The sequence below is a fragment of the Sorex fumeus genome, unplaced genomic scaffold, assembly GCF_029834395.1.
Source record: "Sorex fumeus unplaced genomic scaffold, SorFum_2.1 ptg000044l, whole genome shotgun sequence".
Taxonomy (NCBI): domain Eukaryota; kingdom Metazoa; phylum Chordata; class Mammalia; order Eulipotyphla; family Soricidae; genus Sorex; species Sorex fumeus.
Genome location: NW_026606101.1, coordinates 36,412,319 through 36,426,837, shown reverse-complemented (window position 1 = coordinate 36,426,837; position 14,519 = coordinate 36,412,319). Strand labels below are relative to the sequence as shown.

General features: G+C 42.3%; 1 protein-coding gene across 1 annotated transcript in view; it reads left to right on the top strand.

The window, feature by feature from the left end:
* Positions 1 to 935: 935 nt before the first annotated feature.
* The window catches only part of BFSP1 (beaded filament structural protein 1), a 47,369-nt gene continuing 33,785 nt past the window's right edge, over positions 936 to 14,519 (top strand). Inside the window, exons 1-3 of the mRNA XM_056121354.1 lie at positions 936 to 971; positions 10,232 to 10,327; positions 13,664 to 13,756. Coding sequence (XP_055977329.1) covers positions 951 to 971; positions 10,232 to 10,327; positions 13,664 to 13,756 — 210 coding nt within the window. The 5' untranslated portion in view covers positions 936 to 950. The remainder of the gene's footprint in view (positions 972 to 10,231; positions 10,328 to 13,663; positions 13,757 to 14,519) is intronic.

The following is a 14,519-nucleotide window of genomic DNA, read 5'->3' as shown; positions in this document are numbered from 1 at the left end:
TAGTCACTGTTTTTCCCTGAAGGCAGGACTTTTAATTCTGAGAACACAGCAGCACAGTTTTCCAGCACCTCAGCTTATTGTGCTCGACTTGAACCCATGGCATGAGTATGCCATGGATTAGGCATATTGTTAATTAGGACAGACTCCAAAGTGACACTGGTTATACAGCATGGAAGTTTGTTTCTGCTTTGTGTAAGGTATGGAGAGCAATTTCAAAGAACATTCAGCAGTGTCTGAGGCCTGGAAGGCTTTTTAGGATCTTTAAGAAGGCAGTGTTGGTGTTTTGGGTTCAAGATGAAGGCGAAGTTCTTTGAGCATCCGAAACTTTGGGTCAGTTTCTCCGCTTTGTTTTTTTCTCGGGGGTTAGAGAGGGGTGGGGGTGGGGGAATAACCAGTGATATCTTCCAGGGTTTTGTGGGGATTAAGTAGTGGAATTCAGAAAACTGGACATATATCCTACCTGCCAGCTACTTACTACTTACTTACTGACTACAATTTACAGAGTAGTGTTAGAAATCACAGCAAGGACAAGTTTGTGGTGGTATAGATATTCCAGCTATCTTCAGTCTTTATGCTACACTTAGGGGACAGGTAGTTTGAGGTCCAACTTCCTCATCATGTCTCTTGGTGACCGGTAGGGGCTGCTGGGGGATAGTAGCAAGAAGAATCATATTCCATTTACCGCTCCCAGGTACCCTGTGAATGTTACCACTTCCAGTGCAAACCAATGTGAAAAAAGGTTGAGAAGCAGTGATCTTAAAAATGGAACACTAGCTAACACTTTTACAATTAGAACTCCTACTTACAGGAAAGGCATAAGACATGTCTCAGGTGAAATGCAGTGATGAGTGTGTGCTCACTGTGTGCACAATCATGACAGCTGCCCAATTCTCCTCTGTTCAATTTGCAGATATGAAAATGAATGTGAATGTCAACTTCTGCTAAAAGACATGCTGGAGCAGCTTACTAAGGTGAGCGGAGAACTTCCTGTGTCTGAGAAAATGAAAGACAGGATTGAGCTTTAGGGCTGGAGCGGTTGTTCCCCACACCATCACTTTGTGTTGCCTCAGGCAAGATTCATCTATTTCTTTTGCTTTCTCTCTCTTTCTTGACCTTGTAACTTCAACTGAATTTCTATTGAATGAATTTACTCAATATATACTCTTCAACATGAGATATAGGTTTTTCTGAGAGAATCATATATTATACAGCTAATTGCCTAAACTGGTTATTCAAATATGCCTATATTACAACGACCAGCTGTTGCTTTGTCATTTAGACATACATACTGATCCCAAACACCAAATTTAGAGGGAAACTTATCTTGGACAGTGACTATTTGAGTGCAGAAATATCTTTATCCTGTTGGCTAAGAGTTTTAGGCTTATTCTTCCAGGAAAACTCACAAGGGAGCAGAGAGCCAAACTTCTATTTCTCTTCAATCTCCAGGGATTTTGTTTTGATTTGTTTTGGGGACAAACCTGGTGTAAACTTAGGGCTTACTACCCCTCAAATTCCCCAAAGTGAGTAGGTGCCAACAAACTTGCTGATCAGTCAGGAGAATTCATTAAAAGTGCTTTCCTCTGTTTGCACCAGAATTCAGAAATGTGTCAACACTTGGGTTTCTATTATGTTTCAGATACTGTAAGCTTTTTTTTCTAAAGCTCCACCAGCAGAAGCATCTAGATGTTTTGGGGGGAGGTTGTTTGGTTTTGGGGACACACTCAGCTGTACTCAAAGCTTACTTCTGGTTCAGTGGTGAGGGATCACTCTTCACACTGCCTGGGGTACTGTGTGCAGTGTTGAGGATCAAAGTCTCACTGGTCGCATTTCAAGGTCCCACAGTTGACTTCCTAGTGGAAAATACAACATGTGAATGGATTTGCCATGGCTAATTTTTCAGGGCATATTGGACTCTAGTCCTCTAGCTTTTTCCTCATATATGGTCCAGTCTGTGATTCTGAAGATCAGTGTGCAGCAGTATCTCCTGAAGGACCTGCTCAGTCTGGGGTCCTGGCCCCCAAATTCTGGTCCAAAGTATAGAATATGGCAGATATTTTTAACTTTGAATCATTTCCCAGGCAATATGGTACTACAGCCACACTTTGAGATTCACTGACCTAGAGCTGAAGCAGATACACTATCAGAGCTGAAATGTTTTTCTAAAGTTACACTATTGACCCAAAGCCTTAGTTTGGAAACATCTAGATGCTTCTGCTGGTGGAGCTTTAGAAAAAAGCAGCTGACAATATCTGAAACATAATAGAAATCCCAGTGTTGACACATTTCTGAATTCTGGTGCAAACAGAGGAAAGCACTTTTTAATGAACTCTCCGGATTGATCAGCAAGTATGCATTTAGTGGCTCCTAGTCACTTTGGGGAATTTGGGGGATAGTTTAGTAGATAATTAATTGTCTCCCAAACATGGGAATTTGCTTGTAGAAACGTATGGTTAAATTCTATTTTTAAGGGGTGTTATTGACTGACCTTTAATTATCACCCTGAGCATATTTATTTATTTATTTAATTCTGGGGCTACACTTAACTGTATTCAGGACTTTCTCCTGCCTCTGTGCTCAGGAATCATTCCTGGAGCTCCTTAGGGAACCATGAGTATTGTTGCAAAATGAATTGGGGTTGACTTTGTGCAAAGCAAGTACCTTAACCTCTGTACTATTTCTTCAGCCCCATGAGAGTTTTAAATGCTGGCATGATGGGATGCAAGAGTGGTGGTATTAGCATGATTCTAGAGGAAGGGATGGGAAGAAAGCCAGGCACCTTATAGAAAGGAATCTGAGCCCAGTACTCAACTCTTGACTAGTAGAGAGAAACCCAATCTGGATTCCAATTCCTATGTCTTTGGCTAACTTCCACTAAGTCATTTCATGACCCATTGGTTCAATCAGGCCAAAGACGTCCTGTCTGTAAAGAGGAGCTCATTTCTAAACTGCCTTTCCCAGAACTCTGAAGTTCCATGGAGTTGCTTGAAGCCTCTTGAAGAGAGATTTGCTACCTGGATGCAGGAGTCCTCAACACCTTCTGTCTCTGCATTGACTCTATGTTAATTTCCATGAGATAATTTGTCTGGAGGATGATACTTATGACTTAAAAATTGAACACCAGGATCAGGGATGTGGCTTAGTGGTGGAGCACTTACTTTTTATCTGTGAGACCCTGGTTACAGTGTCCTCCAAAAAATTCATGAAAGTGTTTGATGACCAATGATTCTTACGTTATCCTTTATAAAGTTATGAGTATTTGATTCCTTTAATAGCACAAGGGATACTTTAAGCTCTGTCCTCAGTTATAAACTCTGATAATTATGAGTGGATTATCTGTCACTGTCACTGTCCTCCTGTTGTTCATTGATTTGCTCAAGCGGGCCCAGTAACATCTCCATTGTGAGACTTTGTTGTTACTGTGTTTGGCATATTGAATATGTCATGGGTAGCTTGCCAGGCTTTGGCGTGTGGGTAAGATACTCTTGGAAGCTTGCCAGGCTCTCTGAGAGGGGCGGAGGAATCGAACTCGGGTCAGCCATGTTGGCTGCGTGCAAGGCAAATGCCCTACCCACTGTGCTATTGCTCCAGCCCGTGGATGAATCATAGATAACTTTTTTGTTATGTTGGTTTGATATAACTAGGGAAGCATTTATATTTATTTAATGATTTGTGTCTATAGCCACACATGTATTTTATTAGCATCAGAGAATAAGGGAGTTTAAAGGATCAGGTAAGGAAGTGGTATGATTGAGTCATTTGTTACAAGATCTTTTGACTCTTTTGTTTTCTTTTTGTGCCACCCTTGGTGCTACTCAGGGCTCTGTTCAGGGCTTACTCCTTGAAGGGTTCAGAAGACTGTGTGTGCTAATGGGATAGAACCAGCATTGGCCGGCTGTGTGCAAGGCAAATGTACCCATGGTACAATCTTCAGTTATTAAATGGGTTCATAGCTTCACCTGTCTGCTCATGACAAGAGAGCTTACTCTTGTCCACATGGACAGAAGGCTGCGGTGTGGAGTAGTTTTTCATGAATAGCAAATAATATCTATTGTTTTGTAGGCAAGGGATTAATTTTTACCTAGAGGATTTAACATGAGACAAGGTGGAGTCTGAGGTCCCAAAGTCAAGGTGTTTGAGAATTCTCTACCTAATCCTATCCTCAGTAGTCTTTAAAGAGGCTGGTGAAAGTATAGGGTAGAAAAATATCCAGGACTGGCTCCAGGTCTTCACCCAACACTCTCTGCCCTCTCTTCCAGATTTAGTTATGTTCCTGAAAAGGATGTCTAATCTCTGGGGTTGAGAAACATTTCCTCAAAAACCACTGCACCTGGATGGAGTCTGGGCTTCACCCCACATCTCTAATTTATCTCCCCCTCAGCAGAGCTCTGGTGGGACTGTCAGTTAAGATGATTGTCATGACACCCATATTGGCCCATCTCAGCTATCCCCTGAGAATGTGACTCTTGAGAGGAAGATAAAAATTTATTTGTGGGTGGTCATTATGAAGGTGGTGTTAATCATCCCTGCTGTTAAGATTCCTGCAACTTTTTGGGTTTATATCCTTGCTTAAGGCCTGATTGCTTCCTTTTAGGATTCTAGAAATTACTTAGGTATTTCTGAGTTCTTAGAGTATTTCCATAGTTCATCCAGTCTTTCTTCTCAGAACCACTTCTCTCAGGAAGCACTTATGCAGGTTGATGTGAAAGTACTGAGTAATTCAGAAAGCTAAATTCCAGGCCTCCAAGGGGCCTGTTCACCTTTGAAGAATTACCACCCTGCCCCCACCTTCACCCCCCACCCAAAAGTGTAGCCCATGAGCTCCTGTCTTCCAGGGAAGGGCAATGTGGGTAAGTGTTTTTAATTTATTTTTTAATTTTTCTATTGAATTACTGTGAGATACAGTTACAAAGCTTTCATAATTGAGTTTCACTCATACAAGGATAGAACACCCATCCCTCCACCAGTGTACATTTTGCACCATCAATGTCCCCAATATCCCTCCTGCCATCACCACCCCATCCCACCTCCTGCCTCTGTAGCAGGCATCTTCTATCTTCTTTCTTACTTTATCTATACTTTGGACATCGTGGTTTGCAATACAGATACTTAGAGGTCATCATGTTTGGTCCTTAGTCTACTTTCAGCACATCTCCCATCCTAAGCGATCTCTCCAACCATCATTGACTTAGTAGTCCCTTCTCCATCCCAACTGCTTTTCCCTCCAGCTCATTAGGCAGGCTTCCAAACTGTGGAGTTATTCTCCTATCTTTGTCTTTACTGTGGTTGGGTGTTAGTCTCACATTGTGCTATTTTATATTTCTCAAGTGAATGGAGTCATTCTATGTCTGTACCTCTCTTTCTGACTCATTTCAGTTAGCTTGATATTCTCCATGTCTTCCCATTTATAAGCAAATTTCATAACTTCATCTTACTTAACAGCTGTATAGTATTCCACTGTGTAGATGTACAATAGTTTCTTTAACCAGTCATCTATTCTTGGAGTGTGAGCATATTTTGAAAGAAATAATAATGTGTTTTGATTGAGTTTAGACTAAACTATTCCAGTGACACAGGATTTGAGGACCCATCACAAAGCCCCCAGAATGGTAAAATCCTAAAGACAGAACCTATCAAAAGTACTAACTCATTAAAATTCAACAGAATAAATGAAGAAACTAATCACTTATGGTGAGGATTCAATATTAATATTGTTCAGATAAGTTAGAGCCCTGTTATTGGAAACACGGAAGCCCCCTTTGTAATTTGGTTCATGTTTTAACTTCTGTTTTTTAACTTTCCATTCTGTTTGTCTTAAACCACCAATCTCAGACTGTATATGTGGATTTCTTAAGGCAACAAGTTTTGGAGAGCAGAGACCCATTTCCAGGGCTGAGAAGTGAGTGCATCATTGGAGAAAATAGCAAGAGATCTGGGGGCTATCAGTGAAAGAATTCTTTCCTATTTCTTTCTGAGAATTCCCTGGTGGCCCAGTGTAAGGAACCCGGGAAGGGAGTTTCAGAGAAAAGGAAGGAAGTGGTAACTGGAAATGACAGGACAGAGAGACGAGCTGAAATCTGGAGCAGACACTGAGAAAAAGAGAAGCTCTAGGGCCAGAGCTATAATGCACTGTGTAGCCTTGCACATGGCTGATCTGGTCTTGGTCCCTAGCATCCCGTATGGTATCCTGAACACCACTGGGAGTAATTCCTGAGAATAGAATCAGAAGTAAGCCCGAGCTTAGTCACTGGATGTTGCTCCAAACAAAAACAAAAACAAAACTAACAAAAAAACCCCAAACAAACAAAAGGAGAATCTCTGTAGAACCTGCAGTTAATTCTATAGAGCTGCAATGTTCCCCAGCTACATGAAGTTGAGCAGTAGGATGTGACATTTTACAAGTGTAACATGCATACCAGATTTTAAGGCTTAGTCTGAAAACAAAATTAGATACAATATCACTGTTCTTCCATTGTTCATTGATTTGCTTGAGCGGGCCCAGTAATGTTGATATAATTAATAAATTTTGAGATATTAATTACTTGATGAACTGATAATATTTTGGATTTTATGGACTGAAATAAAAATAGTATTAAAATTAATTTTCGGACTATAAGATAAACCAAAGGGCTTGAATACATATGTGGTATGTGGAGGTCCTAGGTTTGATCCTGAATACCACACAGTTCCCTGAGCCTTGCCTGCAGAGCCCCAGCATCACAGGGCCTGAGCATTAAACTCTTCATCCTGAGACCTGCAAGTCACCTCCAGGTCTCCAGAGCAACATGCTTTGAAGGCTTCTCCCAAATTAATTTCCCCTATTAAATTTGTTTTTTGAGGGCTACACCTGGTGGTACTCAGGACTTACTCCTGGCTCTGTGTTCAGAGGACCATGTGTGGCCCTGGGGAATTGAACCTGGCTTGTCCACATGCAAGGCAAATGCCCTGCCCACTATCCTGTGTGAGAAAAATGCATTAAGAAAAATTCCTGGGGCTGGAGAGATAGCACAGCAGGTAGGGCGTTTGCCTTGCACACAGTCGACCTGGGTCCAATTCCCAGCATTCCATATGATCCCTTGAGCACTGCCAGGAGTAACTACTGAGTACAGAACCAGGAGTAATCCCTGTGTATCGCCAAGTGTGACCCAAAAAGCAAAAAAAAAAAAAAAGATAGATTCCTAATGGTTTACTAATTATCAGTTTGGCCTTGCACATACCTCTTCAGTTTCTGAGGATAAACCCTTTAAGTTTTTAAGTTTTTTCTGTAGGGTAAATGGCTTTAGAAGCTTGAATTGGGTGAAAGTTAGTTACTTCCTGAACATTTGCTGCAGTTTTAGATCAAATTAATTATTTTGTTTTATTTATAAAATAGGCATGCTCTCTAGACCTCATGGAAGTCCTAAGTCTATGATATTTTAGGTGCTAAGTCAGCACTTTTCATAAAAAGCTTGCTCAAGGCAGGTGAGACAATGGAGTCAGCATCAGTCTTTTCTTCCTACACCAGTGACCTTTTAAAGGAGCATTACAAAGTCAAGTGCTTTTCCTAAGAGTGATGACCAAGGTTTCCCTGGATCTATTAGTGCAAGGAGAGTATCTCAAAATATCTTGGCCAGCTGTCATACATCTATGGTCTTACTTCTGTTCATAAAGTGGGGACAGTCTCTTAAGTGATTTTTCTATTTGTTTCTTTGGACAACACCCAACGGTCCTTGGCGACCACTCCCAACTCTGCGCTTAGAGGAACTATGTGGGTTGGTGCTGGGTAGTAACATGCTTCTAAACCCATTGCCGGTTGCCTCTCTCTCCAGCCCTTACATATATATATATATATGTATGTATATATAAACATATATTCATATACATATACATATATACATATATACATATACATGCATATGTATATATACATGCATATGTATATATATAAACACAAACACACTGTCCTCCCATTGTTCATTGATTTGCTCAAGTGGGCCCAGTAATGTCTCCATTCTGAGACTTGTTTACTGTGTTTGGAATATTGAATACGTTACAGGTAGCTTGCCAGGCTTTGGCGTGCAGGTGAGATATTCTCGGTAGTTTTCCGGGCTCTCGATTGGGCTGGCTGTGCACAAGGCAAACACTATGTGTGTGTGTGTATATATATATATATATATATATATATATATATGAACAATACCACAGAGGGTAGGGCATTTGGCTTGAATGCAGCCGACCCAGGTTCGATTCCTCTGCCCCTCTCGAAGAGCCTGGCAAGCTACCGAGAGTATCCCACCCGCACAGCAGATCCTGGTAAGCTCCCTGTGGCGTATTCAATATGCCAAAAACAGTAACAACAAGTCTCACAATGGAGATGTTACTGGTGCCCGCTTGAGCAAATCGATGAACAACTAAACAATGGGAGGACAGTGCTACAGTGCTCTCTCTCTCTCTCTCTCTCTCTATATATATATATATATATATATATATATATATATATATAGCCACACACAAAAAGAAAATCTTCTCCTAACCCACCTGCCAAAGACTCAAAATGCTGCAGTGGAGAAGGCAACCAAAATATCTCCAGAAGAGCTTGTTCCAAGGGAAACAACCTTGACTCATATGCCATCGTTAAGTTACTTTTGATAACTGAGTTAGCCATGAAGAAGACAGAAGACAATAGCACACCTGTGCTCTTGGTGGATGTCAAGGCCACTCAGCACCAGAATAAATAGGCTGTGAAGAAGCTCTACAGCATTGGCGTGGGCATAGTCACCCATTGCTCAGGCCAGATGGAAAGAAGAAAGCCTATGTTCTGGGAGCTCCAACTAGAGTTCCTTGAATATTGCCAACAGAATTGGTAAAGGTAAAGGTAAAGGCCCTCCCGTTGATCGTCGATTTGCTCGAGCGGGCCCAGTAACGTCTCCATTGGAGACTTTGTTGTTACTGTGTCCGGCATATCGAATACTCTTGGTAGCTTGCCGGGCTCTCCGAGAGGGGCGGAGGAATCGAACTCGGGTCAGCCATGTTGGCCGCTTGTAAGGCGAACGCCCTACCCGCTGTGCTATCGCTCCAGCCCAAAAAAAAGGTAAAGGCCCTCCCGTTGATCGTCGATTTGCTCGAGCGGGCCCAGTAACGTCTCCATCGGAGACTTTATTGTTACTGTGTCTGGCATATCAAATACTCTCGGTAGCTTGCCGGGCTCTCCGAGAGGGGCAGAGGAATCGAACTCGGGTCGGCCATGTTGGCCGCTTGTAAGGTGAACGCCCTACCCGCTGTGCTATCGCTCCAGCCCAACAGAATTGGGATAATCTAAATAGTCCAGCTGGGAAATTCAAACTCCCCCTATTTTCACCATAACATAACAAAACAAAACTGATATTAACAAGTAGGTGATGAGGAAAAGGATGAGGCCAACTATAAATGACATTAAAGAGAGTGATAGAGGGTCTTTGGCATTTTGGTGGTAATGAGGGTACAGTAACTTTATATACTCAAATCATTAACATTAACACTATTGTGGTATGTTACCTAAACTAACAATAAAAACACAAAACAAACACATAAAAAACCCAAACAAAATCAGTGAAATTACAGTTGGTGAGTTATTATAAAATTTGGTGAGGATAATCAGGCTTCTGTCATAAATGTCATTTCCAGTTTTAAAGAAACAAATGGTATCACCACAACAGCAGTTCAAAGAGTTGGAATTTGTGTGAGAGAAAAGCTATATCAGTGGTCCTTGGGAGAAGATATTTCGAGGGATAATTTGGGAAAACTTTGTCTTAGTCTTAGAAACTGAACTGACTGATGATTATAGGGAATAAATAGAGTTAAAAATTAAGTTGTTTGATATGTAAATATACTTTTTACCTGGTATTAGAGGTCAAGGTTTCTCAATCCTGATGTGATTGACATCTTGGACAAGAAAATTATTTGTTGCGATTATTGTTCTGTATATTACAGAATGGATATTTAACTATTTCCCTGGCCGTTGTCCACCTCATGGTAGTTGTAGCATTCTAGCACCAAGGTGGCAATGATCAAAATCTTCCGTGTCCCTCTTCCTTTGAGAAGTCCAATGAACCGAGCCAATGCCTCTCTAGAGCTGAACATTCTTAGATGCTTCTTGAGACCTATTGAACAAGAACCTGAATTGTAATAAATCCCCAAGGGTCTGATTCTCCCACACATGGCCTATTTAATACTCATGCTAATACTTCCACACTACTTGTCATTCTCACTGTAGGAAGCTGATGAAAGTTTACTACGGAACCTGCGCCTTCAGATCGAAGTCCAGTTTCTGCAGGATGACATCAGTGCAGCAAAGGACAGGTTCAAAAAGGTAACCACAGTCCTTCTGAAGCCTTTCTTGCAGAAGACCAAGTTGAGGTCTGGTTCAACTGTTCCAAGGCATTTGTATCTGAGGAGTGCAAATGGTTTACCTTTTGTGTACCCTGGTACCAAGGGGGTGATGGGTTGGTTGCTCGATCCACTTGGTGAGCCTGGTGTGTGTAGAGAAGGAGGTTAGTGTGTGTTGGCATATCATTTTTTGTCTCCTTCTCTTCCTCTTTTCCTCCTCTTCCTCCTCCTCCTCCTCCTCCTCCTCCTCCTCCTCCTCCTCCTCCTCCTCCTCCTCCTCTTTATTCTCCTTTTTCTTCTGATCATCTTCTCTTCCTCTTTCTACTTCTCTTCTTCCCCTTATTCCTCCTCCTCTCATTCTTCTTTTTTTCCTTTTTTCTTCTTCAATTGTTCTTTATTCCTTCTTTCATTTTCCCTTTCTCCTCCTGCTCCATTGTTCCCCCTCTCCCACCCCCTGTGTCTGTAGTATATTATAGTTCACAAAATGATGTTACATAGATCTGGATTAAACCAACTGTTTAGGCAAGTAAAGGTTTGTTTTGTTGTTGCTTTCAACTATGCTTCTGGTTCTTTTTTTCATGCAGTGCTCTATTTTACCCCTAAAGTGTGAAGAACACACTTTTCACATGTCTGATTTAGTTGGTGACTTTGGTGGATTTCCAAATTAAATCCTTAAATTGGGTAACAATGAGTAAATGACTATTTCTCTCTGAGCTTCTTCATCTTCAATATACACATACCAGATGCTTCTTTTTGAACATATATGTGGGTAACATCTATGTAGATAACTAGTGTAGGGGACCCTGAGTTGCCCTTGTCAATTAGAATTGTTGAAGCTTCTCCCTCATGCTTAGAACTATCTTCTGGGAGTGGAATACTGCTTTCCATAATGAAGAAGTGCTAAGAAATTAATTTTCTCAGAGCATCCTTAACCAGTAAGTTAGTGGATAACACTTCAGCTTCTCTCCTTTTGTCTTGTGTACTGGCTCCCAAGGACGCCTGAGTCCAAGTGCCCAGGTAGTAGCTTGTCTGTTAACACAGCCCTTCTCTGCTGCTTTCCCTCTCTCACCTCCCACGTCACTGCATATGCTTCCTAGAATGTTTGGCCAAGTGAACTATTTGCATTAAAATCCTGCTTTTAGGGTTTGTGTCTTAGTTATTTTTTTAAAGTTTTTAAATTGAATCACAGTGAGATAGATTCTTACAGAGCTGTTCATGATTGGATTTCAGTCATTGTGTTTTAGTTCTTTTGGGCCTTTTCCCCACTTCATCCCCACCCAGGCCAACAAATGAACCCCTGGACGGGAGTACAAAAAAAACTTTCACAAAGCACCATAGAAATGGTTTCTCTGTCACAGAAATTTCCCTCAGTCTGGAGGCTGGAACATGGGACTAAAGGGTCCAGCACAGTGGGGTTCTGGTGAGGACTTTTTTCCTGCCTTCACTGTGGGCCCCATCAGGCCTTTCCTGGGAGTTTATAGATGGAGGGTTGCAAGGAGAGGTCAGGTTCTTTGATGTCTCTTCTTATATGGGCCATCATTCCATCACAATGTCCTCACAGGCATAATCTAACTCAAATACAATTAGTCCCCAAAGGTCTACCTTCATATCCCATGTCATTAAAAGGCAAGATTTTAACATGTCGAGTCTGTAGGGACATAATACTTGATCACTTGACATTTTGTTACTCATTGATTTGCTTGAGCGGGCACCAGTAATGTCTCCATTCATCCCTGTCGTGTGCTAGTGTGGCCTAATGGCGTCTGCTTGCTCCAGGATCACAAAGAGTCTCAAACTAATCATTCAGGGTTTTGACAAAGAAGTCTGACCATCTTGTAGATGGGCTTCCATGCGTTCTTTTGATGTCCTGTGGAATCCAGTTGGTAACGGCTCTAGTCCAGCAGTCATCTTCAAATCACCATTTGAGAGACACAATATTTAATCTATAATAGTCTGTTTTGGGAGAAACCTGAACTGATGCAACATACATTAAGAACCTGGTACCATTTGAGCTGGGGTTGTGGGGTGTTCAGTAAACCTCAAATTCTTTCCTCCCTCTCTGGGTGCCTGCTTTTGGAATAAGGCCAGTGTGTTATTCTGTACTAAGGGATGTCCCTCTGAGTCAGGGGCATGAGTCACCAGACAAGATTTGTCCCACTTGAGGCAAGAAGGCAGTTTTTTTTGTACTCCTGTCCAGGGGTTCATTCATTGGCCTGGGTGGGGATGAAGTGGGAAAAGATGGAGTTGTGTAATGTCCTGAGCAAGAGGACTATTGTCTGGCTGAGAGCCAGATGCCACAGCTCTGCCACCTTATCAGCTTTCATGCTAAGCCCCGTACCAGTGCTTTGCTGAACAAGGGGATTTGGCACATCCTGGATAGTGATCCCTCCTCTATCAAAGGGTATGGGATTTCGGAGGTTTAAACAGCTTCATTGAGGCTACACACTACTAATGACTTGGTCAGAACCTAATAACCAGGCACCTTTGAAGTGCTTCTTGGTAAGAAAGCACTTTGTACTCTCAGGGGCTCCTCTGCCACCCCTACAACTTCTACTTTTCCTTTCCTTTTCCTTTTCCCCTTCCTTTCCCTTCCCTTCCCTTCCCTTCCCTTCCCTTCCCTTCCCTTCCCTTCCCTTCCCTTCCCTTCCCTTCCCTTCCCTTCCCTTCCCTTTCCTTAATTTTTGGGCCACACATAAAGGTACTCAGGATTTAGTCCTGACTCTGCACTCAGAGATCAATGTGGTAGAGCTTGGGTGACCACGTGGGATGCTGGAGAGAGAACTCAGGTCAGTCTCGTGCAAGGCAAGCATCCTACCCACTGCACTGCCACCCCTGCCTCTTCTCTCTTAACCTCTGATATTTAGGAGTCTGTAAAGGCAGCCGCAAAATATCAGTGTAACCAAGAGGGGATAGTGAAATAAACCAAGCCTCAACTTATTCATCTCCTCATTGTTCTTGACATTTTCCATGATCTGTAATGTTTAGCACCATTTCCCATGCTGGAACATATGACTGGGGTTACTTAGTACTTGAAGGGAAAAACTCCAGCAGCTCAGACTATTTGTTTGTTTCTTTGAGCCTCCCAGGCAATGCTAAGAGTGGGACCAGGTTCCATTCCCAGTGATACTCAACCAGCGGGCTGTTAGGATCTCTGCTTGGGCAGCAGTTCTTACAGGTTCTTCAGGACTACATCTCTTATGCTGGGTTGTCTGTGATTAAACTTGGGGTTTGTGGATGCAAGGCATGTGATCCAGTCCTTTGTATTATGTCCCCAGCCCCAGCTGAGATTTTAATGAGAACACTTTCCTTCACCCAACAGAATCTCCTGGAAATGAAGACTTATATTAGCATCCTGCAGCACATCACCCAGAGCTCCCCTCAAACTTCTGGCATTACAGGTGTGATGAGGGAGGTAAGACTTGGAGCTTAGACTACAGGAAATGGATATCTGAATTTGGTGGTCTTCCACAGGTCCATTTTGCATTCCCTCTTTTATTTATGTATTGATCTTTTTATTTTTGGAATTTGGGCTACACCTGGTGAACCTCAGAAGTTACTCCTGGCTCTGCACTCAGGAATCACTCCTGACAGTTCTTTAGGGACCATATGAGAAGCTGAGAATTGAACCTGGGTCTGCTGCGTGCAAGGCAAACACCCTGCCCACTGTGCTGTTGCTCTAGTCCTGATTTTGTGTTCCCTCTTACAATTTCTTCTTCTGCTCTTTGACATGAACTATAATGCCAGTATTTAGATATGTGGAATAAATGCCAGTATATGGGGATGTGTGACCCTTTCTCAGGTGTTCCTTTCTTGAAAATGATGGGCTCTTCTTCCTTGGACAGTTTCTAGGAAATAACAGGAGCTGTCCTGTTGCAACCCTGGCAGTAGTTGATGAGCTTTTCTGTCCTTCTCATCCTTCTTATCATGGGGTATGTAGAGACTTGGGCATGGTTTTGCTTTTTGCTCTTCTGTATATGTGTCTCCCTGTGGTTTTATTTATTAATACAATTTGAACCACTTTTATTAAGGTAACTTCATGCGTGGGGCTCATCTGAGCATCTGGAGAATGGTCTTAAGTATGGCTGTGGCTGGTTCTGGAGGTCTTCAGCTGCCGGGGCTCTGCTTGGGGTTGGGAAAGGAACTCAACCCGTGCCCCTCCAGGGGGCTCTGGTGAG